At 42.1% G+C, this 26,830-nt stretch overlaps 1 protein-coding gene across 1 annotated transcript in view; it reads left to right on the top strand.

Moving 5' to 3' along the window:
• LOC122797172 (threonylcarbamoyladenosine tRNA methylthiotransferase-like) overlaps positions 1–26,830 on the top strand; it is a 2,201,584-nt gene that overhangs the window by 734,943 nt on the left and 1,439,811 nt on the right. The window contains exon 4 of the mRNA XM_044065991.1: positions 4,105–4,189. Coding sequence (XP_043921926.1) covers positions 4,105–4,189 — 85 coding nt within the window. The remainder of the gene's footprint in view (positions 1–4,104; positions 4,190–26,830) is intronic.

Raw genomic sequence — 26,830 nt, 5'->3', positions numbered from 1 at the left:
GTGACTAAGGAAAAAGGTCAGTTCAATGCCACAAGTTCCGAATGATCACTCTACAATCCATACTTCCTTTCTTGGAACAGGATGTGCTCCATAGAGCTTCAGGATGTGTACTACCACTTAAAAATTAACAGATGATCCAGAAGGCACTTATGCTTTTGGCTGGCAGCCAGTCATTGCCAGTTCAGAACATTGTCCTTTGATCTCACTACAGCTCCCAGGGTGTTCACCAAATGCATGGCTGTGGTAACGGCTCACTTGAGACAACAAGGATTCTGTGTGTTTACCTGTTTGGACAACTGTCTCATTTCCGCCACAACCAGGCATCTACTTATTTGAGCAAGAGACTCTGTTATCCAAATCTGTGCAGAGCTAGGTATAACCATAAATTACCAAAAGTCACTCTTGGACCCTGCTCAAACACTAGAGTTTGAGAACAGTTTTGCCAAGACTCAGATGATTGCAAGACTTCTGCACTCCAGAGTACTAACAATCAAGTGCTAAACACACAAACTACTCCAGAACAACAAGATAACTGCCCATTATGTCTTACAGGCTCTAGGCTCAATGGCTGCAGCTGTAGTCTTGGTACCACTGGCGAGATTCCACATAGAATACTACAGTGGCTTTTGGCTGCACAGTGGTCGATTATCCATCAACTGATGTCTTATCAGATACTCATTGTGGACACGTGCAGAACAGCTCTATCACAGTGGATTCATTCCGATAAGGTATCGCAAGGCTGACCATTTGCACCCCCTGAACCTCAGGCCACGGAGACCATGGATGCTTCCCAGATGGGGGGGGGCATTATCTGGGGTAAATGGTTTAAGGCACCTGGTCTGCCAACGCGGCCAAATTAAATATAAATGTCTTGGAGATGAGGGCAGTGCTCCTAGTGTTGCAGACCTTTCAGGGTGCTCTTCCTCTGGGAACATTGTAGATTCAGTCAGACAACATGTCTGTGGTCTGGTACATAAATAAGCAAGGTGGGACCAGATCATAACCCCTGTGTCGAGAAGCATTCAGTGTGTGGCAATGGGCGATATCATCCAGCCACTTTCTTGTAGCAACACACATTCCGGGAAAGTCCAACATAATTGTGAACAAGTTGAGCAGATGCATTCTGATGCCTCACAAGTGGTCCCTCAACTTGAAAGTAGTTGAAGAAATTTTCCGCAGATAGGGCTAACTCTGCTGCGACCTCTTTGCATCCCCTCTGAACAAAAAATGCAGCAGCTACTTTGCCCTAATCTCCCTGATAGGGGAATCTCCAAGGGATGCTCTCATACATGATTGGCCTCCTGGTCACCTGTACGCCTTGATTCCCAATTTCTCCAGAAGGCAAACAGGTTGAAGGGAACAGTAATCCTCATTGTGCTCTGTTTTGGCCTCAACAAATCTGGTTTTCCTTCCTTTGGACTAACTTATGGGAAAAAACCTGGATTCTGGAACCCACTTCAGATCTTATGTCACACCCGACAGGAATGATTCATCACAATCTGTCCAACCTCAAGCTGATGGCTTGGTTCCTCCAATTCCATTTATAGCCAGACAACCTGTACTGTCTTCCCCAGTTCATTGTATTTTTGTATCATCCCATAAGCCATCCACTCAAAAGCTGTATAGGAGCAAATGTAAGAGGTTTGTAATCTGGGCTCAGAAACATGATTTGGATCCTTTCGCAGCACCTATTCACTCTGTCCTAGAATTTTTGACTTACCTCTTTGACAGTGGGGCAGCTGCCTCTACAATTAAAGTGCAATTAGCAGTTATCTCTATTTTTCACATTGTCACGGATTTCCAACAAGCTTTGCAAGGCCTTCTTGAAAGATACTGTATTACTAAGGCCACCTCACAAGGATCCCTCTCCTCCATGGGACCTAAACTTGGTGCTGCGTTTTATCGTCCAACCCCCTTTTGAACCCGCAGCAACATGTGATATAAAATTTTTGTTGTGGAAGGCCATCTTCCTAGTAGCCATTACATCGACAAGAAGAATCTCAGAAATTCAGGACTTACCTTCCCAACCTCCTCACCTGATTTTCCATAAAGAAAGTGTTTCTTTGCGCACCAGCCCTTACTTTTTGCCTAAAGTTGTTTCTTAACTAATGTCATTCAAACCATTAAATTGCCGATTTTCGTCCCTAACTTCACTAATAAAGATGAATACACACTGCATTTGTTGGATGTCCTTGGGCAATTACGTTTTTATCTGCACAGGACAAAAGAATTAGGAAGGCAGATCAATTGTTCATTTCCTTCTCAGGCCTTAGGAAGGGCATACCAGTGTCCAAGGTTACTCTAGCAAATTGGCTGTCTGATTGTATTGCTTTCATCTACACTAAACAAGGTATAGATCTTCCCAGACCTGTTCGAGCTCACTCAGCCAGGGCTCTGGCCACTTCAGCAGTTTTTCAGGCTAATGCATCCATGGACGAAATTTGTGCAGTGGCTACTTGGGGCAAATCATCATACTTTTATCACTCATCATGATTTGCCACATGGGCAAATCATCATACCTTTATCACTCATTACAAGTTGGATTTGGTCTTCAGGAGAAGAGCCTTCTTTGGTTCGATGGTTTTGAGGAACACTCTTCCATGAGTCTGCCCAGGATAAAGGTAGCTGGGAACTCTATCCCATATGTGAGGACAAAATGATAAATTGACAATATCAAGTAAAGAAGTTATGTGCTTACCATTGAGTTCCATCTGTATTGTTGACTTTTCATTTCTCCTCACAATCCCTCCCTCCAAGCCCCCCAACCTTTTCTTTCTGGTAGAACAGGAAGCATAATTTATGGCTCATGTTATCTTCTCCATGGGTGGCAGGGTGGTGTAATGGTTAAGGTACTTACCTTAGAAACACAAGGTGCAGGGTTTGATTCTCACAGGGGGGTAATTGGCTAGGCTTAAAATGGTCCATGACGGCAGTTAGCCTAGTAATAATCTATGAATCTATACTCCAGAAATGGTCTCCTTCTAGCTTTTCATTATAAAAATTTTCTCCATATTTTCTGTCTGGAAATAATCTTGGCAAACAAGATCTGAGGTAACAGAGATGTATGGTGGGTAATGGGAGGTGTCCAAGAGCTTTTTGGTTGCCACAAGCCTAGTAACGGTTGAATCGGATCCGATGAATCGGATCCGATCCCATATGTGAGGAGAAATGAAAAATCAACAATACAGATGGAACATTATGGTAAGTACGGAACTTTTTTCTTCTAAAGTTGTATCTTCTTGTCATGCTTAAGCTGTATCAAGCATAGTCTTCATTTTCTGACCTTCACATGAGCTGTTACCCTATCCTTCTGCATGCCTGTGTCCTCCTTTGTAGTGTGATAGTAATATGACGAGGCTTAATTTGGTACCTGAGATTTTGACCAGCTGTGTGTCACCTTAAATATACATTTGCTCTATTTACCTGTGAGCATTGCATGTACTGACAGGTTGGCGTATGACTTCTGTAAATCAGTGTATTCAGTATTTGGCCTCACACTCCTGCCTCTGAAAATATTTCTGTTATATAACCACGAAGCAGAAAATTTAGTATTAATAGAGTAAGGTCGATCTCCTGTACTGTTACATCACTATTACTTTATTTGCTTTCATCTATAAATTCTACATTTATTTCTGATGAATGTTTAGTGAAGTAAGTCATACTCTACTAATAGTTTTCCCTACTCGGGTAAAGACTGAAATCCTTTATAACAGGAACCCTGGAGTGCCTTACAAATATAAGCACCCCAGACCTGGGTAGAAAGTTGACTTTTTGCATGCAAGTACCATAGGAAACATGAATACATCAAAATGTTGCCATTAAGGAAGAAATGAGTTAAAATGTCGTCCCACTGTATGCACGCAGCAGAAGAAATGCAGTATTACACAGTGTGTTAGATGAAACATGGAGCCCAGGATATCAAGACAGTTTATCTGGGGTAATGCTTTTGGGCATCTGCAGATTTACAATACATCTTTAGGGACCATCCAGTTATTTGGTGTTAGCAGCAAAGATGCAATCTTCCTGTAGCGTCAGGACAGTTTAGAAGCTCTTGGTGAGAGCTCTAATTTCATAATGCATTCTTCTGTCTCTCTTTTTCTCTAGAGAATCCATCTGAAGCAGATTTGTGGTTACTGAACAGTTGCACCGTAAAAAGCCCTGCGGAAGACCACTTCAGAAACTCAATTAAGTAAGTTATAGAATGCAGTGGGGGAGGGAGTACGACAAGTACTGTCTATGTTTTGGAGGCATTATGATCATGTTCATTGATTGGCAAACAAAAGTAGCTGAAAATTCTTGCTTAAAAGATTTCATAAAGACTAATGTTTCAGAACAGCTTGATTTTTTTATATGCACACCAATTTTAGTACTTCAGCAGAGCAATTCATATGTATGAAGTTGTGTACCTAGGTGTTAAAAGCTTCAGGATTATAATAAGCAAATAGAGAATAAAATATATATGTATGTGTACGTATACACAAACACACCAATGGATATGTCAAAAACATGAATTTGTTGCCATTCTGTCTAGATATGGAATGAATGTGATGTTACCACTGCTAAGAAATGAATACCTTGCTATAGTTTAGCGATTGTGACTGACAAGATGTTGCTTTTAACCATAAGAATATGGAAGGGTCTCTCTTCTTTCATGACATGTATATTTTCTGAGTAAAGTCTGACTATACAAATGTGGTGTCATGTGAACTGCTGATATTTGAAAAATGTTATCCAACCATCATTGTCTTAGAGATATGCTGGGAATGCAGTGTTCAGCTCAGAAGCCATTTATGCTGTTTTTGTAAAGGAGTTAAATATTGTGCAAAGTTTAAATGCTGGGTGTGTTTCTAGATTCTTTCTGAACTAAGAGATCATAGCACTGAAAATGTGTGTGTAATTCTGTCTGAAGTAAGCTGCAAGCAGGGGCTGAAAAAACACAAAAACATTGTAATCTCGTTAGGAAATGGACTTGTGCTACATTACTGCTGTGTTGCTGGACCATATGGTAGTGAAAAACTCCAAAGTGACTCACTCAGGTGACTTTGTACGAGATTGTCCTGTGATCCACATAAGTGACGGATATTTTCAGTAATGTCATTGTAGCAGAACTGTGGGTTAAAAAGCATTCATTCTGTGACTACCTGTTTTATTCATTGCAGTGTCAAAGGGAGGCATGGAATCGGATCCCATCTAGGATTAGAAACAGCTTTCTCCTAAAAACTAAACTCATTGATATTTGCCTTTGCTGTAATTATAACTGTAAAAATGTTTTTTTAGTTTTATTCTCTACAGTGATTTTCACTTTTTTAGATAGATGTTATCTCATATTGTATGTATGAGTATCCATAATTTGCTGTCACAAGACTGACAGTTTACTGAGCTGTAATGCTGACCTTAAGCTTTTGAAAAAAAAAAATTCCAGACTTTGTCAAATCAGCTCAAAGTGAGAGAGGATTATTTATTTATATTATTTATTTTTTTTTTGAAAACATCTTTAAAACTGTTAAATTGATGACACAACACAAAAAAGAAAAAAAAGTTATTATTATGATAAACCACAGACTGCAGCAAAAATCAGTCACATTAGCACTCTATGCTTATGTTTGAACAGATGAATCATACAATTCAATTCCAAAGAAGAAAATAGTTATGTATCACAGACACCATTGAAACAACTGTAAGGCAAAAATTATACATCCCGTGATAATCTTTCTATCCCATCATTGTCAGTTAATTATATGGCTGGCTCATTCAGTCCTGCCTTTGCAACAAAGAAAAAAAAACCATGCTTTGAAATGACAAATGCAAAAAATATAAAAAAAAACACATTTGCATCACATCCTCCTTCCTTTCCAGAATGACAGCTCTCCCTAATTAAGTCTAATGGTATACAATCTACCAGTATCTGGATTACCTGAAATAAATTAAATTATGGCCTGTAAAATTGAAGTACACTTTTTTTTTAATTAAACTATATTTCTAAGCCCACTACCGTATTTTTTTTTTAAAGTAACATCCCAATATCCATTTCCAGGTCAAGACTACATTGGCATTGGGTAGACTTGGCATCCTTCCTCTGTGAACCCACAGGCCTAACACATTGTCATTGTCCATTAAACATCCATCCACTGTAATGTAAAGAAAGCTATGCTTAAAAATCTACTCTGCACTGTTGTCCAATCTACCACTGCTTAGAACACCCAATGAAAAAAAACAGTAGGTGCTGCTTTTTTGTTGTCTGAAAAACAATACAACTTTTTATGCTACAGTCCCACAGTCAGTCCACTGACTGACCCATTAAACCCCTGCTGTCTCATTCTTACTCCCTACTCCTGCTAACCCTTGATGAGTACTTTTTTATTTCCTAAGCTAAGACACAAATTGAAGATGAGGCAAAATCCAAAATCTTTGAAAATCCAATACAGTTAAAAAGTCATGTGAGTTTCATGTTCAAAACAAACTCCCCTGTCAGGATATATTTGTGAGCTAACCACTCACTCCATACTTACCTATTAACACAGGAAATTGCTGTCCCTTTGAAAGGCAACAATGGCAAATCCATATGAGTGATTAGAGCATCATGTGACATGTAACATCCACCTACTCACATACTGTCACATGCCTAGAGATCACATAACATGTAACACCCACCTACTCACATACTCTGACATGCCTAGAGATAGTTTAGGAGATGGCCAGTTCACCCTCTGCATATCTTTGGGATATTGGAAGAAACTGGAGCACGTGATGAAAGCCCCCAAATAAATAAGGAGGGCATGCAGACTTCCCAAAGAAAACGCAACTGGAAACTGCACCATATAACCAGCCTCACTAACTACTGTGGCATTATAAAATTCTGTATATACATAAATCATATCTTGGCAACCAGTCCATATTTCATATCTGAGATAAAGCTGTGTCTTCCTGATCTGTATCATACTTTTACACAAATAGCTATAAACTATTTCAGTATTAAATCTTGCACACTTTCATCTGATTCATTGTTCCTGTTGTAAACTATTATTGTATAGATTGTACATTTGGATCACCTGAGGCAGGTTTTAAGTCATTTAGTTGTAGCTGTACTTTTTCACATACGGTGATCTTTTGCAGTGAAACTTAGGTTATTCTTTCATGTCTGTTTATAAGTTGTTAGGCGGATGCAAAGGGCAGTGATGTCAATGGACATTATAATACCGCTGTTTATTGAGATAATAAACATGGCGCTTTGCATTTGCTAGTTAGTTACTAGTGCAAAGACACTTGGATCATGCATGTTTAATATTGATCCATGCAGGGGAATGTACAGATTTAGAAATCTTAAGATTTCATGTTTTCCTATGTTCATAGACTCCTTTATTCTTGCAGATAACACAGAAATGTCATAGGTTCATAGGTGTGTACTAGGCTAATGGCCCTGGAGCCTTTACAAGCCTAGCCCATAGAAGTGCCCTGGCATCATACAGCCACTGGAGTGATCCCCGGGGTGAACTTCCTATTTCCCATCCACTCATAAAGATTTCTCTTGAACAGAGTGGGTTGCTCTGCTTGACATGTATGGGAAGTCTGTTACAGAGCATGGGCAGTCCCTGGGTTATGAACCTGTCCCTCCAGCATGTTCTGTTGATTGTGTAATTAGGTTGAGGTCTGTGGAGCATGTGGTGCGGAGGAATTGGGATTTCTTTAGATGTAGCATTTCTAACTGATCTGGGTCAGACATAGCTTTGTAAGTCAAGCAATTGCCTCTTAGTAGATGATATGAGACAGAGAATAACTGGAGTTTTCTGAGTCTGTCCATGTAGGACATGTGTTTAAGGCTTATGATCCTCCTTGTGAGGTAGTTTTGTGGCCTTTCCAGTTGTTGTATGTGTCTAGAGAGGTACACGCCAAATGGGGTATTATACTCGATGACTGCGACTGTTTAACATTTTTATCAACAATCTCCACCTAGCTATCCAACAGGGCTACTGTAGTCTGCTCTGCATCCAATACAAAACTTTTACAGCAATATATTCAAGCAACATTTTCCACAGTGGAGACTTAGCTTAGCAGTAATCACCTTTCTTCAAACCCCCAAAAAACGAAACTTATGATCATCACACCCAAGAGAAATTCTCCTATCATTAAAACTGTCCTCGATATATTCTCTCTAAACTCTACATTAATTGAGCTAGTAGATCACACTAAATTGTTAGGAGTAATAATCGATGAGAACCTCAAATTCGATCTGCACGTTCAAAATAATAAAAGCAAGACCCATAAAAAAACTAGGGTTGCTTTACAGACTCAATAAATTCCTGTCCCTCCCTACCCAACAAACATTAGCACTGTTTTACTTATTACCCTCTCTAACCAATGGTACACCTTTACTAACCAACTTGCAGTCTTTCTTGACATTAAAATTAGAAACATGCTATAAAATAATAGCTAAATTTGCCGCAAACAGTCACCATTCTACTCACCACTGTGTTGCCCTAAAAAATTACAATGGCTTGAATTCCCTCAATATCTAGTAATCCTTCAGCTCACATTTATACAGAAATTTATTTATAAACCACAGGACTGCCCTGCACTTAACCCCTTACTCGCCCTTTACAACCCCATTAGGCCTCTGCGTTCTAAACAACAACTTCAAGTTCATAAACCTAAACTACCTGCAGGCCAGTTTATTATACTCTTGGACCATTGCCAGAAAATGGAATAATTTACCTTCCTTCATCCTCATACAACAAAGCCCCCACAATTTCAAAACTACAGTGCATAGTCGTCTCCTCTCCAACCAGATGTCTACCTGCTCAGTTCCTCCTCTGCTATTACTTAATTATTAAATAAACCCATATCTGTTTATACCCTAACTTCTGCTCCAGTACTCTGTTTTCCTGATAATTTGTTTTGAATGTAACTTCATAATTCCACCTCCTGTTTTCTATTAACTCACTTATCCTTTTTCCCTTTACTTTCCATCTTTTCTACCTTCATTCTAAATCATTCCCCCTCAGTCTTTCCTCTCTCTCTCTCTTGTTTATTCACCATTCCATTTACTGTTCTCTCCATCACCCCTCTCTTTTTCCCTATTTCCTTCTCTACGACATATTACAAAATGTCTCTACTTGCCTTCCTCCCTATGTTTTACATATGTACATAGTGTTTATCTTATGGAATGCCTTGAATTATATGTATAATTTGGACATAGTCTGTAAAACATTTTTAACCATTCTGCATGATATTATTGTCTGTATTTTGAACATGTTTAACTCTGCTGTTAAATGTCTTATCACCTTTATATTTTATGTGTAATTAACAGGTAAATTCTTTCTTGTATGCAAATTTTATGCAAGTTGTATGTTTTATCTTGTATGCAATTTTTATATAAGTGTCGTTTATAACCTGGAGCTTTTCTCCCGGGCCTCCACTGAAAATGGGCTGACCTTGGCCCAGTGAACTTTCCAACTAATCAAATGCCAATAAGTAAATGTGTAATCTTAAAATGTTAATTTAAAGTTTGTATCATAAGAGGGTATTACTGTTGGATCACTTGAACCAGATATTAGAACTGTAAATAGAAGGAGATGTTGTATATAGCAGATAATTTTCATTTTAGTTTTCATGTACTGTTACTCTTATGTTAAAAGTAATGTTTTCATTATTCATTTGTACTCAGAAAATAAAATGAAAACGGCACTTAAGATGAAAAAAGTAAAAATATTTATGTCATTGACTTGGTATCAAATTATTATTCTCTTTTGCTGTTAAGTTGTATATTACTGTGGAGCTTTTCTACTCGGGTCTCCAATGAAAATGAGCCATCAAGCTCAGTCGGACTAACCCGGTCAACAAATGTAAAATAAATAAATAAACCATCTAAAAAGAAGAATAATTAGTCTTTGGATTAGAATCAGTGTAGTGATTATCCCACACAACAGCAAGCTGTTTATTTCCCATTTTTCTTTATTCTAGTGAAAACTATTGCTGTCAGCAGTCTCCTTTTACCCATCCGGCCTGCCTACATGCAACCTTTTGTGTAACTTCCCTCATCTTTATGTGGGGTCTAATATTCGTATAGGTAAGTCTTGTTTTAGTTAGGTGCTGACGTAGTGTTGGATCAGACGATGCAAGATCAGACTAAGTGAATACTGGTTTTGTTCTATCATTGAAAATGGATGACTATTGTCATCTTATGGAGTCTTAGAGTAACCATGACCATGACTGAAAATGGCACTGGCTGCCCTGCACAGAGATCCAGCCTTTTTTTTTTCCTCCTCATTATCTTAATGCATTTTATGCAGAGGTCAGCCATGAAAAAAACAGGTACTGTCCTATTCCGTGACCAGAGAAGTTGTGCCACAGGATGCTAACTGGGGCAAGTAGCTCTGCTTTGGAGGTATTGAATAGTGGCTGCACCACATTTGGGGCCTGGTATTGGTCATAGCTTGAGATATAGAAATGCAACAGTTTTATATACATACACACACACACACACACACACACATATATATATATATATATATATATATATATATATATATATATATATATATATATATATAGATGTAGATATGTACATCTTCTCCCCAGGTGAGTATTAATGTGGAAGGATTTTTGTGTCATTTATACCCCTGTTTGGGTGTCCGTCACAATAACTAGTACTGCTGCAGTGGGTTGTGTTACCCTTTTTCACCAGAGGTACAAAAGAATTACCCTATGCATGTACAACACTCTTCCTTCCTTTTTTCATTAATAGGATTGTTGTTGATATGTTTAGAAATGTTCTTCATAATACCCACTTTTGCTGTAAGGACTAATGAATCATGTCTGCAGAAGCCCAATGTCAGGCCTAACTTCCAAAAGTCTTCACTTTTCCTCCTCTTAGCCTGGCAGTTGCCTCTCTATTCCAGCATTAGAATGTTGGTGTTATAAATGGATGTTCACCAGTGCCATCTTCACATCTTTCTTGGCACAGTTTGAACAGCCTAAGTCTTAGTTACATTGTCAGTCCATCCGGACAGTTTTCCCGGTTCTACATAAGTACCTTTTTGGGGGAAAATAACTTTATTATCAGTTTATGAGCAGAATGTGCCCAGTTGTTCCTAGTGCACTTCCTTTAATGAAATGACCATAGAGCATTAGACAGAATCTCCCTAAAAGTACGTATTACTGAAGAGGGTACATGTCTGGTCCCAGTCCTTTGCATAAGAAAGTGTCCAAGGGGCAAAAAAAGTTGAGACACTAATAGTGTGACATTGAATAGCTCCCTGTACTTGAAGAAATAGATATCGAGACACTTTCACACACACCCTATACTTGAAGAAATAGACATTATTGAGGCACTTTCACACACACCCTGTAACCCATGTGGATTACGGCTAAAGCCACTGTCTGAAGACCACCATGCTGTGAGCCCATGGTATGCCTTCATGAGTAGAAACTTTTTTGTTGATCAATCCTGAAGGTTTCAGACCAAAGGGCTGAAGGAGACTGGGTTGATGTATCAGACATCCAGCCATTAACTAAAACCCCTAAGGTGGACCAAAGTTACAAACATAAGCTTAACATATCAAAACTAAAATCTTAATTAGCTTGCCTCAGCCTGAACAGGCCTTTTCCCCTCTCTAGCTCCCTTCCAGGCTCCTCCTCAGTAATTCAAGTTGGCCCTGATCTCCATGGATTTTTCTGAAGTCCAGACAGTAAACCTGTGAAGTACCTTCTGTGTCAGAGGTGCTCACTTCTAAAATGGAAAAGGTAGCTTTCTGCCCAGGGGGCTTAAAAAAAACTGAGACCAGAGGTGGATGACCTGACTTGTGAATGATGTATCTCCCTACTTTACCTGCGTCAGACGCACAATCCTCTGCCTTAACACCCCCCCAACACACACACACACACACACACTTGTATTTGGAGACTGCCTTTGTGTGGTGAAGGAGACCTTCAAAACAGGAAACAAAATAATTCTGCTGGGCCAGATAAGCTGTAGGGGTTTTGTGGTCCTGCTACTCTGGCTATTAGTAGTACACAACAAAGACTTACTGTCTCACTTGTTAATGTTTCAGGAATCTTTCCATAACCATTTGACGCAGATGCCAGAGAGAAGAGCAGGTTAAGCCCCGAAAGTGGCATGAGTGAGCACTTGTTTCACAATTCTAAAAATATTATGGTATTTTGGAAATAACAGATTAATGGATTGTTTACAATATATTTATTTCTGGTTGGCAGGTTAGATGTAGGGGCTATATAAGAGGAATAGAAAGCAGGGTAAGTGGTAGAAATATTGTGATAACAAATTATGTAAGAGGGATTAAATATTTAAGAACAGCAAGGTAAGGAATAGGCAGTAATGTGGATTAATTAATCTAGAATTAATTTAAAATGTGAAATGACTGCAGAGCCTACTGATGTTTCAAGAGGAAGTGAACAAGAGTTTTTAAACTAGGTGAAAGGCCTCAGTATGATGGGTAAATACTGAGCCATTCAGAAGGTTTTCATCCACATTTTGAAAGATATCTGTGGAGACAGCACTTTTTTTTAGTTCACACACTGAGCTAGTTGAAGACTAGGGTTTAAAAAAAAATATTAATGGCTGGTTAGTATTGATATTGGTCTGAAGTCTTTCACATTAGCCAATGTGATCATTTTCAGAGATTGCTTTAAATGTTGCCTGCTTCCATTCTGCAGGCATAGCATTTGTATAGATGTAGTGTGGCATAGATGACAAAACCTTGGATTAATGTGTTATTTGCAAAGTATGACAAAAGAGGGCAGTAAGCCATTGTTCTTGCGATATCTGAGGGAAGCTGCTGTATAATCTTGTCATCGTCTCTAGTTTAATTGGTTTGAAGTGTAATGTGGGGGGTACATTTAGCTGGTTCTGGCTGGGTGAGTGTTTGAGTTGGGGTAACTAGTAATGAAGTGGGAAGAGTAAAACCTGCACTGTGAGTCTGGGGGGTGGAATAGGGTGCCAGAAGGTTGGTAGCAATCTTGATTTGTTTCACTGGATCATAATTTTGTGTGTGTCTACAGTATAACTAACAAGGCTCAAGAAATATTTTGCCTGTTTTGTAGATAAGTTTGAGCTTTCCAAAGGTAGTTTGTACTTTCTGGTGACTTTTTTTTTTTTTTTTTTTTTTTTAAGCAAGGCTCCTTAGAGCATTGGATTTCTCTTTTTGTTGGTAGATGAAAAAACTTCCATGGTACCAGGCTGCATCCTTTATTTTGTAGAAAGTTTAGATGTTCTTCGTGTTTCACTGCTGCAGTCATCACCTGTGGGTTATCCCTGCTGTGGTAGCCCTCAGACGGCCCAAATACCAGAGTCAGTGTTTTTCTTCATTGGCTGCTGCCTGACGTCAGTGCTATAAAGGAAGTCAGCCGATGCCATTACATCAGTCTTGATTGCTGTGGAGCCCATCGCAGAAGCAGTTCGCAAGTGTGCTGATCGATCACTACCAGAGGTTGAATTACAGGTGAAAACGTCTAAAGCTAAGTACTCTGTTGGGGATCCTTTTTTCTTGCACTAACTGTTGTCCGAAAAAGTTAACAATTGTCTCGCCTGTGGAAAGCATATACCACACCAAGACTTCCATTCATCCTGCATCACTTGTTTAGGCCCAGACCATGATGTCCCCTGTTGCCGGTTCTGTGACCTCTTTAACGTGAGAACCATTTGTCGTAGAGCTCTTTTTGTAACCAGGTATTTTCATTCTAAAATGGCATCCATCAGCCAACTTTCCGTAGACTTTCCGAAAAAACGTAAGGATAAAGATAGAGACAGACCACACAAGGCTAAGCCTTTCAATGACTTTACTGCTAAGCAGATCGTCAGTTCTCCAGAATTCAGTGAGGTGCCTTCGAAGGCCCCTGATGCCCGATTCGATCCCTTCACAGGCCTTTATTGAGACCCTTTCGGAGTCCGGTATGCCACAGAAATCTTCTTTGTTTTCCGAGCCTTTGGTTGACTCTTCCTTTTTTGGGTCTGGAGCCGTGACGCAGGCACCGGCTTCTGAGGAGGTTTTTCGCACTACCGAATCTAGACAAAAATGACATCTTCTCCTCAGACTACCATTTCTTTCAGACCATTGGATACGCCTAGGCCTAGAGGCAAGGCCACTCCTAGGAAAACTACTACTAGCCACCATTGTACCCCTGCTCCACCACTCCAAGCTGAAATACTTAAAATGGCAGAGGATCTTCTCACCCTTATCAGGGGTAGTCAGGCCACTCCTTCTAAAAGAAAAAGAGAACTTTCTCCTGAAATATTAACAGAACAGGATTCTGAGGAGTCTGATTATTCCGAGTTTGAAGAGGAACTACAACCTGTGACTGCTTATGAGGATTCAGATGGAGAGGAATCCATTCCTTCTGCCTCCCTACCAGAAAATATTTCCTTTGGGGAAACCCTTCACACCCTCAGGGGACATTTCCACTGGGAATCCCAGGACTTCCCTCAGTCTAAGAAAAGACTAAGAGTTTCTAGACCTGCCCCAGCACAGTTTCTAGACCTGCCCCAGCAAAGAAGAACCTTGGCCATCCCTCCAGTCTTAGAGGTGGTTGATGATGTCTACCAGGAATCCAGCTTTACTTCTGACACCCTCCCACCTGCTCCCAGAAAACCTGACTGGTATTACAGAGTACCGGATTCTCACAAATACCTGTACAGAAATCCTGCTGCAGACCTGGAGGTCATTACACAGGGACCAAAAGGAGCTAAGGCTAGTTCTGCAAAGAATCCTATTCCTTCTGACAAGGACGCCAGAGCTCTGGACAGATGGGGTAAAAAAGTATACATATCTGCAACCTTAGCTATCAGAGCACTCAACTGTCAGTTCCACGTGTTAAAATATCAACATTACACTTTGGAGATATTAAAACAAAAGATTTCAACCTTTCCTGACTCTGCCAGTTTGAAAGAGTTAGCTGATTTACTGCACTCTACTTGTCAAGTGGCTAAACACTCATTACACTGTGGATACGATGCCCAAGAAGCCTCATGCAGGGCAGCAGTGTCAGGATCTGTCATTAAGAGACATGCATGGTTGAAGGAACAACCCTGATCATGTCAAATCTAAATTACTTGATGCACCCTTGGATAAGGACCACTTGTTTGGAGAAAAAAGCAGAAGAGGTGCATAAAAAGGTGGAAGACAAAGCAAAATCTATGCAAACAGTAAAAGACTTCCTTCAGGTATAACCTCCTAGGTTCAGCAGGACTTTTCCCTCAAAATACTGGTCTTTTCCTGCACCTCGCAGACAGGGGGAAGGTAAGCCCCTCAGGGACAGAACAATTAGACTCCTATCACAGGGACAGCAGAGAACCAAAGAGTGGACCACTTTAAAAGCCATCCCTCTATGGCAAAAACTCTCAGACTCCCTCACCCCCTCTGCCCTCTTTCCACTCACCAAAAACTAGGAGGAAGGCTCTCCCTCTGCAAAGAAATTTGGATTTCTGTAACCAAGGACCAATGGGTCTTAAAGATAATTTTTCAGGCATACAAATTCTCCTACGATCTCCCAGTTCCAAGAGGGTATCCAGACTTGCCTCCATATCAGTGGGCAGAGGTATTGAAACAAGTCCAAACTCTCATATCCCAAGGGACAGCAGAATCTGTCCCCTCAGATCAAACAGGCAAAGGCTTGTATTCCAGACTTTTCCTTGTTCCCAGAAAAGAAGGCACTTTGGCACCCCATCTTGGATCTATCCATTCTGAACACCTTCCTGGTAGTCCCTAAATTCAAAATGCTAACTTTGCAGCAGCTGCTGCCTATGCTGACAAAAAAATGCCTGGTTAGTTACCCTGGATCTAAAATATGCCTACCTCCACATTCCCATAAGGGAATTCTGCAGGAAATTCCTTCGATTCAGAGCAGGCTCACAACACTTTCAGTTCTCTGCACTACCCTTTGGCTTATCTACTGCTCCCAGGGTATTCAGCAAATGCTTAGCCCCGGCCATAGCATTTTGCAGACAGAAAAATATACAAATTTACCCTTATCTGGATGACTGCCTCATTCAGCCAGATTGCAAAGAAAAGCTCCTCAAGGACCTCCTCTTTGTCAAAACCCTTCAAACCTCCTTAGGGTACACCATCAACGAGAAGAAATCAAGGCAAACACCCTGCAGGAAGACCATTTTCTTGGGAGCACTGCTGGACACAGTATCCCAAATGGCCTTCCTGTCCTCAGAAAAGCAGAGCTTCCTGCCTCTCAAGTTTACACAGCTGGCTTCCAGAAGTCACCTCACTGTGAGGAAGTTCCTGCAAACCTTGGAGTACATGGCATCTTGCAGCCTTCTAATTCCTGTGGCCAGGCTTCACATGAGAAAACTGCAGTGGTACCTAAAGAACCTTTGGTGTCAGCATTCTCAACCCCTAGAGACCTCTCTTCCCTCTGATCCACTGTATAAGGGCTGAGTTTCTCTGGTGGCTAAGGGCATGTGCCCAGAACAAGGGACTTCACTCACTGCCCAACCGGGCAGACCATTACCACCGACGCCTCAGACATAGCTTGGGGCGCTCACCTAGAAGACAGGTGCACCCAAGGTCTTTGGGATGCCCAGCACTTTCCCTTACTCATCAACCAGAAGGAAATAATGGCAGTATAAAAGGCTCTGACTTCCTTCAAACCCCATCTCAAGCCAGGGCTTCTCCTTATCAAAACAGACACCACCACAGTAATGTGGTACATCAACAAACAGGGAGGGACCCAGCTTACCCTCTGTATAGGCTAGCCATGAACCTCTGGCTGACAGCCTCTTCCATGGGGCTACACCTGATAGCCGAATACCTACAAGGGATCAACAACACCCTGGCAGACCACCTAAGCAGAAACTTACTGGACCCCCATGAATGTTAGCTCCACAGAAAAATCTTTTTACAAATCACTCGGGTGTGGGGGATTCCGGAGGTGGATTTCTTTGCTTCGCACCTCAACCATCAGCTGAAGCAATTCTGTACCAGGGAGTATCACCACCTAATGCGGAAGGTGGATGCCTTGACCTTCTCCTGTAACACCCTCTTGTGTATGCATTCCCTCCTCTGCTTCTTATTCCCAAGGTACTGATCAAAACAAGAGAGGAGGGACCAAAGGCTATCCTCATTACTCCAGATAGACCCAGACAATGTAGGTACCCCTTACCTTGCAGCCTCCCAGGCAGCTTCCCCTGATCTCAGACCTCTTAACTCAGGTGGGGGGGGGGGTACAGCACCCAGACTTGCAGACTCTTAAACTATCAGCATTGCTAATACTTTAAAGGCAAACAAGGGTCCACTGTTAAGCAAAAACAGGTCCTAGACATTGTCACAGAGGTCAGACGGCCCAACACCAGAAAATTCTATGCAGGAAAATGGAAAAGATTCTGCTCCTGGAGCCAGTCCAGAGGCGGCATTACCTCACAACCCACCATCCCTCTTATCCTGGACTACCTAGCGGAGCTACTTAATAGTGGCCTCTCCTTCTCCTCTATTAAAATCCACGTCTCAGCCATTTCAGCTCATTTTGATACAGAACCATCCCTGTTCTCCCATCCTTTGATTAAACTATTCCTCAGAGGGGCTTCTAATATCAGGCTTTCCAGAAGGCTACCCACTCCAGCCTGGGACCTGAATTATGTTTTGGAAAAACTAACTTTACCACCCTTCGAACCTGCTGCTTGAGCAGAACTAAGATACCTCTCCTGGAAGACTGCTTTTCTCCTAGCAATCACCTTAGCCAGAAGAGTTTCAGAACTTCAGGCACTGATGGTCATTGAGCCCTTCATCATCTTCCATGCAGACAGGGTCTCCCTGAGGACTAATCCCTCCTTTATGCCCAAGGGTGGTATCTAATGTAACTCTCAACCAGGCCATACATCTACCCACCTTCTTTCCTTACCCTCAAAAGAAGGGAGAAAGAATTCTGCACACTAGATGAGCACAGACAGCTCAGATATCTGGACCGTATTAAACCCTTCAGGAAGACAAACAACTATTTGTCAGTTTTGCCTCAGGCGCAGAGGGGAAGCCCATTTCCAAACAAACCATTTCCAAATGGATATCACACCGTATCCATTTCTGTTATAGATTGCATGGGAACCCCCCCCCCAAGTCTATCCGAACCCATTCCACTAGAGCAGCTTCCACTTCCACATCATTCCTCAGAGGAGTTCCCACCAGGAACGTCCTGGAAGCTGGCACCTAGACTTATGTCCATACCTTTACCAAGTATTACCACCTACCTCTATTTTCTAAGGCTAGGGCAGGGTTTGCCTCTGCAGTTCTGCAGGGCATGCTAACCCATTCCTAGATGTCTAACTAAATCTTACCACCCTTTTCCATAGCTTTGGGAATCCTCCGACAGGTGATGACTGCAACAGTGAAACATGAAGAACATAGTACAGTTGTGTACACTTATCATATATGTAGATGCTCGAGTGTATTAACTGTTGCAGTCCTAGTTTCCCACCCTCCTTCCCCTTTATATCTTCATTCTTTAGAGCGACATAAGTTTCTAACAGCAGCTTTTAGCCACCAGGGCCACCTTTACCATATTTACTTGGACCTCTGACTGGTTAGGGCAAGAAAAAGTCATGTAATGGCATCGGCTGCCTTCCTTTATAGCACTGATGTCCTAACGTCAGTCAACAAGCGACAGCAGCCGATGCAGAAAAACATTGACTCTGGTATTCGGCCGAGGGCTACCACAGCAGGGATAACACACAGGTGATGACTGCAACAGTGAATACACTTGAACATCTACATTTATGTTAAGTGTACACAACTGTACTTTCTTTGGTGACCTCATTGATTTTGCATTTGCATAGTCAAGTATTTTGAGAATGTGCTTCTCTTGTATAATATGAAATCTGTGCAGATGCTTGTTGTACAGTATCTTCATTGGTTATGGTGTGTTAGCGGTTGAGAGTTCTTTTAAGGCCATTTTTTGTGATTGGGTGAAAGGTACTTAGAGGAGCGGGAGTTTATCTTTACAAGATCTTATGTAAATGTAATGAGGCAGTGACCACTAAGGGTTGGAGAAAGGATATTAATAACAGGGAATCTGTTAGTTATGTTAGTAATTAGGTTGGAGCATTTGAAAGTTACAGTATAAAGATATTAGACTGCTGGGGTTCATTTACAAATTCAGAGCAAGCTAGCTGGGGTCATGGTTATTTTGATAAGGGTTTTGTCCATGGAGTGAGGCTTTAGTATTACTTGTTGAGCAGGTAAGGGTTACATCTTCTAGTTCTATTCCTTGTATAGCATTCAAGATATAGCTGCAACTAGGAAAGTGATGATTAATGTTGGGGGTGTTTTTAATCCAGGATTCAGTAATGCACACTATATGTCAAGAGTTGTGGATAGAGAGACGGCATCAAGTTATTCTAGTTTGTTCAGTAGTGTTAATTAAGAAAAGCAATGCTGAGGTGTTTGTTTTATGAAGGGGTGGAACACTGGTTGGATGTGGGTAGAATTGAGATTCCTGGATTTGGTTCTGCATAGCGATATATTGAAGAATGTTGGTGAAGGAGAGAATGCCTGTATGAAACATTGGGAGGAGGAGTTGAAGACTTTTTCTTTGTGATGGTCTTGAGATAGAAATAAGAGAATGTAGAAATGTGAATGTTTAGGATTGTGTAGGTTATGTCCTGTGGAGTGTGTGACTGATTATGATTTATGCATAGCTGCAGGATGTTGGATTGTTGTTGGTAGTTCAGTGATCTTGGTAATGTGGTAGAGTATTGGTTGAGATGGTCTGAGATGGATGGTTGATAGAAGATGCTGTAGGGTAGGAGCTAAGGTCCTAGAGATCCTGTAATGGAACAAGGGATGCTGTGGGTTGTTATGAAATAATGAAGTTGGACTGAGCAGTTCCTAAAGCAAGCATGACTCCCTTTGTACCTACCACACTGATAACACCCCTTAAAAAGTTATGCCATAGTTAGAGATCTGGGAACCTTTGTTGACAAAGAACTGTGTCCTTTGATCACCATGTATCCAGTATTATAAATAAGTCGTTTTTCATTGCACAGCTTATGTTGAAGGGTATTGCATCTACATCCAGGGACTTAATTGTTCCACTGTACTGGACACACAAGGATTATCATCAGATATAATCCATTTTTTGGTATATACCTGTGTAGACACTTGCCACAGCTGCGACAAACACAATGCTTCCTCACTAAAAAAGAAAAAATCCTAAATCATAACAACTGCACAGACTGTCTCAAAGCCTTCTCTGTTTTCATTATTATACTGGTGTAAGATTGTCTGCCTGTCATATAGAGGCTCAACAGATCCTGTTCTTTTAGACTTAATTTAATACACAGTTAGAAATCTAGTGGTATCAGAAACACCAATTCAAGTGACCCCAGTCTCCTTTGCAAGCTTAACAGAAGATGTTGGAGGGATAAATATGTAACACAGAGAATACTGCTTCTGTGGAGCTGCCCCCCCCCTCCTCCAAAGCAGAGTGCCTCTTTTGCTCAACTCAAATATAACTTGGACGAATGGATGGGTAAACTGTAGAGTAATAATTGGTTTACCTCAAATGGCCCTCATGGAGAGAGGAAGCATGCAAGTAATCAATATATACTTATGTGGTCTGTCTTTGGTGGTTAATACTGCAAAATACAAGGGCTAATAATTACCATGGGAATACAGTGCTATATATCACAGAACCATAGCCTAGTAAGAGCCTATGAACCTAGGTATGAGTGTGGAAAAGTTTGCAGTTAGGCAACTATTTTTAATACCAACTCTAAAGCAGAAACACTTTCAGTACAATATTATAGCCAGAAAGAGTTATAGCTGAACTTTGGGAGCCTTTGACAAGAAAAATAACCAGCGATCCTATAGAGGTACTTTAGATAAGTTGGAAGTTTTATGAAAAAATATATAAAGCAGAGGATTATGTAAATCATTCAAAAGTAAAAGTGCAAATATTTATGGAAAACTTAGATGTTCTTTGTGTTTTACTGTTGCAGTCATCACATTTGGGTTATCCCTGCCAGGATAGCCCTCGGATGGCCCGAATACTAGAGGCTTAGTATTTCTGCGTCAGTTGCTGTCGCTTCAGAACGGACGTCAGGTCGTCAGTAGTATAAAGTAAGGCAGCCAATGCCATTACATCAGTCTTTCTTGCTGAGGAGCCAGAAGCAGTTCACACGAGTGCTGGTCGGCCGCTACCCGAGTTTCGTCTTCCGAATTGAAGCTGAAGTCTTCTAAAGCTAAGTACCCCATTGGGGATCTTTTTTTCTTGCTCTAACCGATATCAGAAAAAGTTAATAATTGTCTCGCCTTTGGAAAGCAAATACCACACAGAGACCTTCATACCTACTGCATTTCTTGCTTAGGCCCAGACCATGACGTCCCTCACTGTCGCTTTTGTGCTTTGTTCAACGCCAGAACTATATGTCATCGGGCCCGTATTGTAGCTAGATATTTTCGCTCACAGTCTTCGATTTCTGATATGGCTTCAGTAAACCGTATGACAGCAGATCTTCCAAAAAAACATAAGGATAAAGACAGAGACAGACTGCACAGGTCCAAACCTACCAACAATGCTTCCATTAAGCTAGTCGTCAGTTCTCCGGTCCTCAGTGAGGCGCTTTCGCAGTCCCTAATGCCTGCTTCTGTGGATTCGCTGGCTGCTACCGAGACCCTTTCGGAGTCCAGTATGCCGCAAAACTCTTCTTCGACTAAGGGTCCTGTGGTTGTCTCTACCTTGGATGGGTCCGGAGCCGCTGAGCAGGCATCGGCTTCCAAGGAAGTACTTTACATTACCAATTCTCGACACAAACCGATGACTTTCACGTCTACCATTCTTTCAAAAACTACCGGGGTTTCTAAGGCCCAGGGTATGAACCACGCCCAAGAAACCGGCGGACCAATCTCAGACACCTGCTTCCTTGCCTCAGTCTCAAATGCTTAAAATGGCAGAAGATCTTATAATGCTGATCAGGGGAAGCCAAGCTACCCCTTCCAAAAGTCAAAAAAGATCTGTCCCCAGTAGTTTTATCTGAACAGGAGTCTGATGATTCTGATGCATCGGAATATGAAGACATGCAATCCCTCTCGGCTTATGAGGATTCTGATGCAGAGGAATCCATTCCTTTAGCCTCTACACCCAAGGGCTTTTCCTTTGGGGAAACCCTTCATACTTAGGGGAGCATTACCAATGGGAAAGTCAGGACTACCCTCAGTCTAAAAAGAGACTCAGAGAATTCCTAGATCTTCCACAGCACAGACCCCTGGCCATTTCTCCTGTCTTGGATGTTGTGGATGATGTTTTCATGGAATCTAGTTAGACTCCTGACACCCTCCCTCTTGCTCCCAGAAAACCTGACCGGTATTACAGAGTCCCTGCCTCACACAAATTTCTTTTCAAAAATCCTACTGCTGATCCTGAGGTTATTTCTCATGGGTCAAAAGGAATTAAAGGAACTTCTGCTAAGAATCCTACCCCCTTAGGTAGGGATTCCCGCACACTAGACAGATGGGGTAAAAAAGCATACACATCTGCTACTCTTGCTATCAGAGCACTAAATTGTCAGTTCCATATGCTAAAATTTCAGCAACATACCATGGAACTCCTCAAACAAAAAATATCATCCTTTCCTGCTTGTGCAGAAAATAGAGTTACAAGAGTTAATGCATTCTGCAAGTCAAGTAACTAAGGACACCTTACACTGTGGTTTTGACGCCCTAGAAGCTTCTTGCAAGGCAGCAGTCACCGGTTCTGTCCTTAGAAGGCATGCTTGGCTTAAGGAACAGCTCTTGCCAGACCATGTCAAATCTAAGTTATTGGATGCATCCTTGCACAAAGACAACGTATTTGGCACCAATGCAGAGGAGGTCTTAAAAAGGATGGAAGAAAAAGCTAAATCTATGCAGACAGTTAAGGATTTCCTACAGGTCCAGCAGGCATTGCCCATCGAAGCATTGGTCCTTTTCTGCCCCCTCCAGGTCAGTTCAGCCCAGACCCCAGGGAAGCAGACCCCCCCCCCCAAGACAGCCACAGGGAATGCAGAGATCAAAGCAATGGAGTTCCTCCACTTCAAAAGCAGGGAGTGCAAAGCCACCCCCTCATGGTAAGAACTCACAATGACTCTCCACTTTCACCCCTTCCCTCTGCCCACCTGCACTTGCCCCTAGGAGGAAAACTCTCCTTCCATGCAAGAACCTGGGCTTCCATTACCTGTGACCGCTGGGTCCTCAACATAGTGTCACAGGGATACATATTTTCTTTCCACACCCTCCCAACCCCAAAAAGTTCCAAGATCTTATTCCTAACCAGTGGGCAGAGGCGAAAAAGCAAGTCCTTTCCCTGCTCTCTTTGAGGACAATAGAGCACGTTCCTGCAGTACAGTTAGGCCAAGGTTTCTACTCCAGACTTTTCCTGGTACCCAGGAAAGAGGGCACCTGACGCCTCATCCTCGATCTATCCATTCTAAACACCTTCCCAGTGATACCAGAATTAAAAATGCTCACCCTCCAGCAACTACTGCCTATGCTCTCCAAGAATGCTTGGCTAGCCACCCTATACTTAAAATAGGCCTACCTCCACATCCCAGTCAGAGAATCATGCAGGAAATGTCTACGTTTCAGAGCAGGATCTCTGCACTTTCAGTTCTCTGCGCTTCCCACTGGCTTACCTACTGCTCCCAGAGTTTTTACAAAATGTCTGGCTCCCACCATTGCTTTTTGCAGACAAAGAAATATGCAAATTTACCCATACTTAGATGACTGCCTAATTCAGGCAGTCAAGAAAAGCTGCTCAAGCACCTGCCCTTTGTAAAGTCCCTACTGACCTCCTTAGGGTACACGATCAACGAAAAGAAATCCAAACTAGTAGCCACCCAAATGATTATATTCCTGGGAGCAAGCCTGGACACAGCATCCCAGATGGCATTCCTTACACCAGAAAAGCAAACTTACCTGACAGCTTACTTCTCTCAACTAGCCACCAGACCCCAGTTATCTGCAAGGAAAGTCCTGCAAGCTCTGGGGTTTATGGCATCTTGCATTCTACTCATTCCATATGCCAGACTGCATATGAGGAAACTTCAGTGGTACCTAAAAAGCCTTTGGTGTCAACACTCTCAAGACCTGGAAAGTCTTATACCAGTGATACCTTGCCTAAGGAAATATTTTCTCTGGTGGGCAGCAGCATGCTCCCACAACAAGGGGCTAACTTTCTCACCACCCCCAGCCGCCCAGACCCTCACCACAGACGCATCAGACTATGCCACACACCTGGACGGCAGGTGCATACGGGGCCAATGGAGCCCACAGCAAATACATCTGCACATCAACCAAAAAAAGATGTTAGCTGTCCAGCACGCATTGACAGCTTTCTGGCCCCTTCTGTCCCCAGGGGCTTTCCTGATCAAAACAGACAACACCACTGTGATGTGGTATATCAACAAGCAGGGAGGGACTCACTCCTACCCTCTCTGCAGGCTCGCCATGACCCTTTGGCACACAGTCTAGTCATGCAACTACACCTGTTAGCACAATTCCTGCCACGGGCTCTCTAAACTCTCTGTCAGACAACTTAAGCAGAAATCTTCTGGACCCACACGAGTGACAGCTAGACCAAAGAACCTTCACCCTAATAACTCAGAAATGGGGCACCCCGAAGGTTGACCTCTTTGCTTCCCACTCCAACCATCAGCTCAACAAATTCTGCACCAGGGAGCCTCACTGCAGGGCCTGGAAAGTGGATGCATTTTCCCTTTCCCTGGGTCAACCTCTCGGTCTACGCCTTTCCCCCCACTACCTCTCATTACCAGAGTAGTGCTTAAAATAAGGGAGGAAAAACCAAGGACAATTCTGATTGCTCCAGACTGGCCTTGTCAGCAATGGTACCCATTTCTGCGCAGCCTGTACCCACTGCCACCATGGCATCTCCCTCACACCCCAACCCTCCTGACCCAGAGGGAAGGAGAATTCATGCATCCTCAATTGCAGACCTTCAGTTTGGCAGCCTGGCTTATTCCCTGACCACTAATCAAGCTGCCATTCTCAGTAAACAGGTTCTAGATGTTATATGTGAGGCTAGATGCTGTAACACTAGAAAGTATTATGCTGACAAATGGAACAGGTTCTGCACCAGGATTCAGGCTAAGAGAGCTGATACGTCACAGCCCTCCCTACCTCTCATCCTGGATTTACCTAGCTGATCTGCTACACAGTGGTCTCTCCTTTTCCTCTATTAAAATTCATGCCTCTATCTCTGCTCATTTCAACACTGAGCACCCTCTTTTCTCACTCCCTCTCATCAAACAGTTCCTAAGATGGGCTAGCAATTTAAGGCCACCCAGAAGAGCACTTACCTCAGCTTAGGATCTAAACTTTGTGTTGGAAAACTTCACCCTGCCCCAATTTGAACCAGCATCTTCAGCAGAGTTAAATTTCTCTCCAGGAAGACAGCCTTGCTTCTGGCCATCACTTCAGCCAGAAGAGTATCCGAGCTACAAGCACTCATGGCTTTAGAGCCCTTCATCATCTTCCATGCTAACAGGGTGTTCCTCAGGACTAACCCATCCTTCATGCCCAAAGTGGTGTCCAGTGTGGCTTTCAACCAATCCGTTCATTTGCCCACCTTTTTCCCTAACCCACAAAACAAGGGGGAAAGGATCCTGCACTCTTTAGATGTGCACAGACAGCTCAGATTGTATCTAGACAGGACTAAATCATTCAGAAAGACTGATCAATTGCTAGTCAGCTTTTCTGCAGAGGCACAGGGCAAAGCCATATCCAAACAAAACCATTTCCAAATGGATAACACACTGCATCCATTTCTGTTACAAGCAACATGGGAAACCTCCCCCTAAGGGGGTCAGGACTCACTCTACCAGAGCAACCTCCACCTCTACAGCTTTCCTTAGAGGAGTCCCCACCAAGGACATCCTGGAGGCTGCCACATGGACATCTGTTCACACCTTCACCAACCATTGCCACCTGTCTATCTTCTCCAAATCTAGGGCAGGCTTTGCCACTGCAGTCTTGCAGATCATCCTAGCCAGCCCCCTGTCTTCCTGACTGCCTCAACCCTTTTTCTCAGCTTTGGGAATCAACCCAAACGGGATGACTGCAACAGTGAAACACGAAGAACATAGTACAGTTGTGTACACTTACCATAAATGTAGATGTTAGAGTGTATTCACTGTTGCAGTCCTGGTTTCCCTCCCTCCATCCCATTTTCTCCTCTCTCTCTCTCCCTCTCTCCTTACAAGGAACTTTTTGATATTTACTTTCTACTGGTGGGGTTCTTCCACCATATCCTTTCTCCCACTTGGGGGCTCCTGACAGGGTAAGAAAAACTAATGTAATGGTGTTGGCTACCTTACTTTATACTACTGACAACCTGACGTCAGTTCTGAAGTGACAGCAACCGACGCAGAAATACTAAGCCTCTGGTATTCGGTCGGCCAAGGGCTACCTTGACAGGGATAACCCAAATGTAATGACTGAAACAGTGAATACACTCAAACATCTACATTTATGGTAAGTGTACACAACTGTACTTTATTCCAGTACTGAAGACAGTTGTGGCTTAACAGTTTGTAACTATGCTAGACTGGAAGAAATGAGATTAAAATGGTGATGTATAGTCATTCAATAGGGAGTTCTCCAGGAACAGGTGGTATTCCTGTGGAAATTTTGAATTTAGGAAGGAAGAAAGTGATGAAGGTGAGGAAGGTGTTAACAGTATTTTAAAGGAGGGTAAGTTACCAGCACCTTTAAAGAAAAGAGTGATGGATTTATTACCCAAAGAGAGTACAGAATGCTTAAGATTTGGCCTCATATAGACATATTTCAATTTTAAAGCATGATTATAAAGTGTATATGTGTGTATATAT

Source organism: Protopterus annectens, chromosome 3.part0, assembly GCF_019279795.1.
Source record: "Protopterus annectens isolate FY-2018-M chromosome 3.part0, PAN1.0, whole genome shotgun sequence".
NCBI classification, from domain to species: domain Eukaryota; kingdom Metazoa; phylum Chordata; order Ceratodontiformes; family Protopteridae; genus Protopterus; species Protopterus annectens.
Note: the sequence above shows the minus strand (reverse complement) of the source record. Positions and strands in the feature narration are given on the sequence as shown.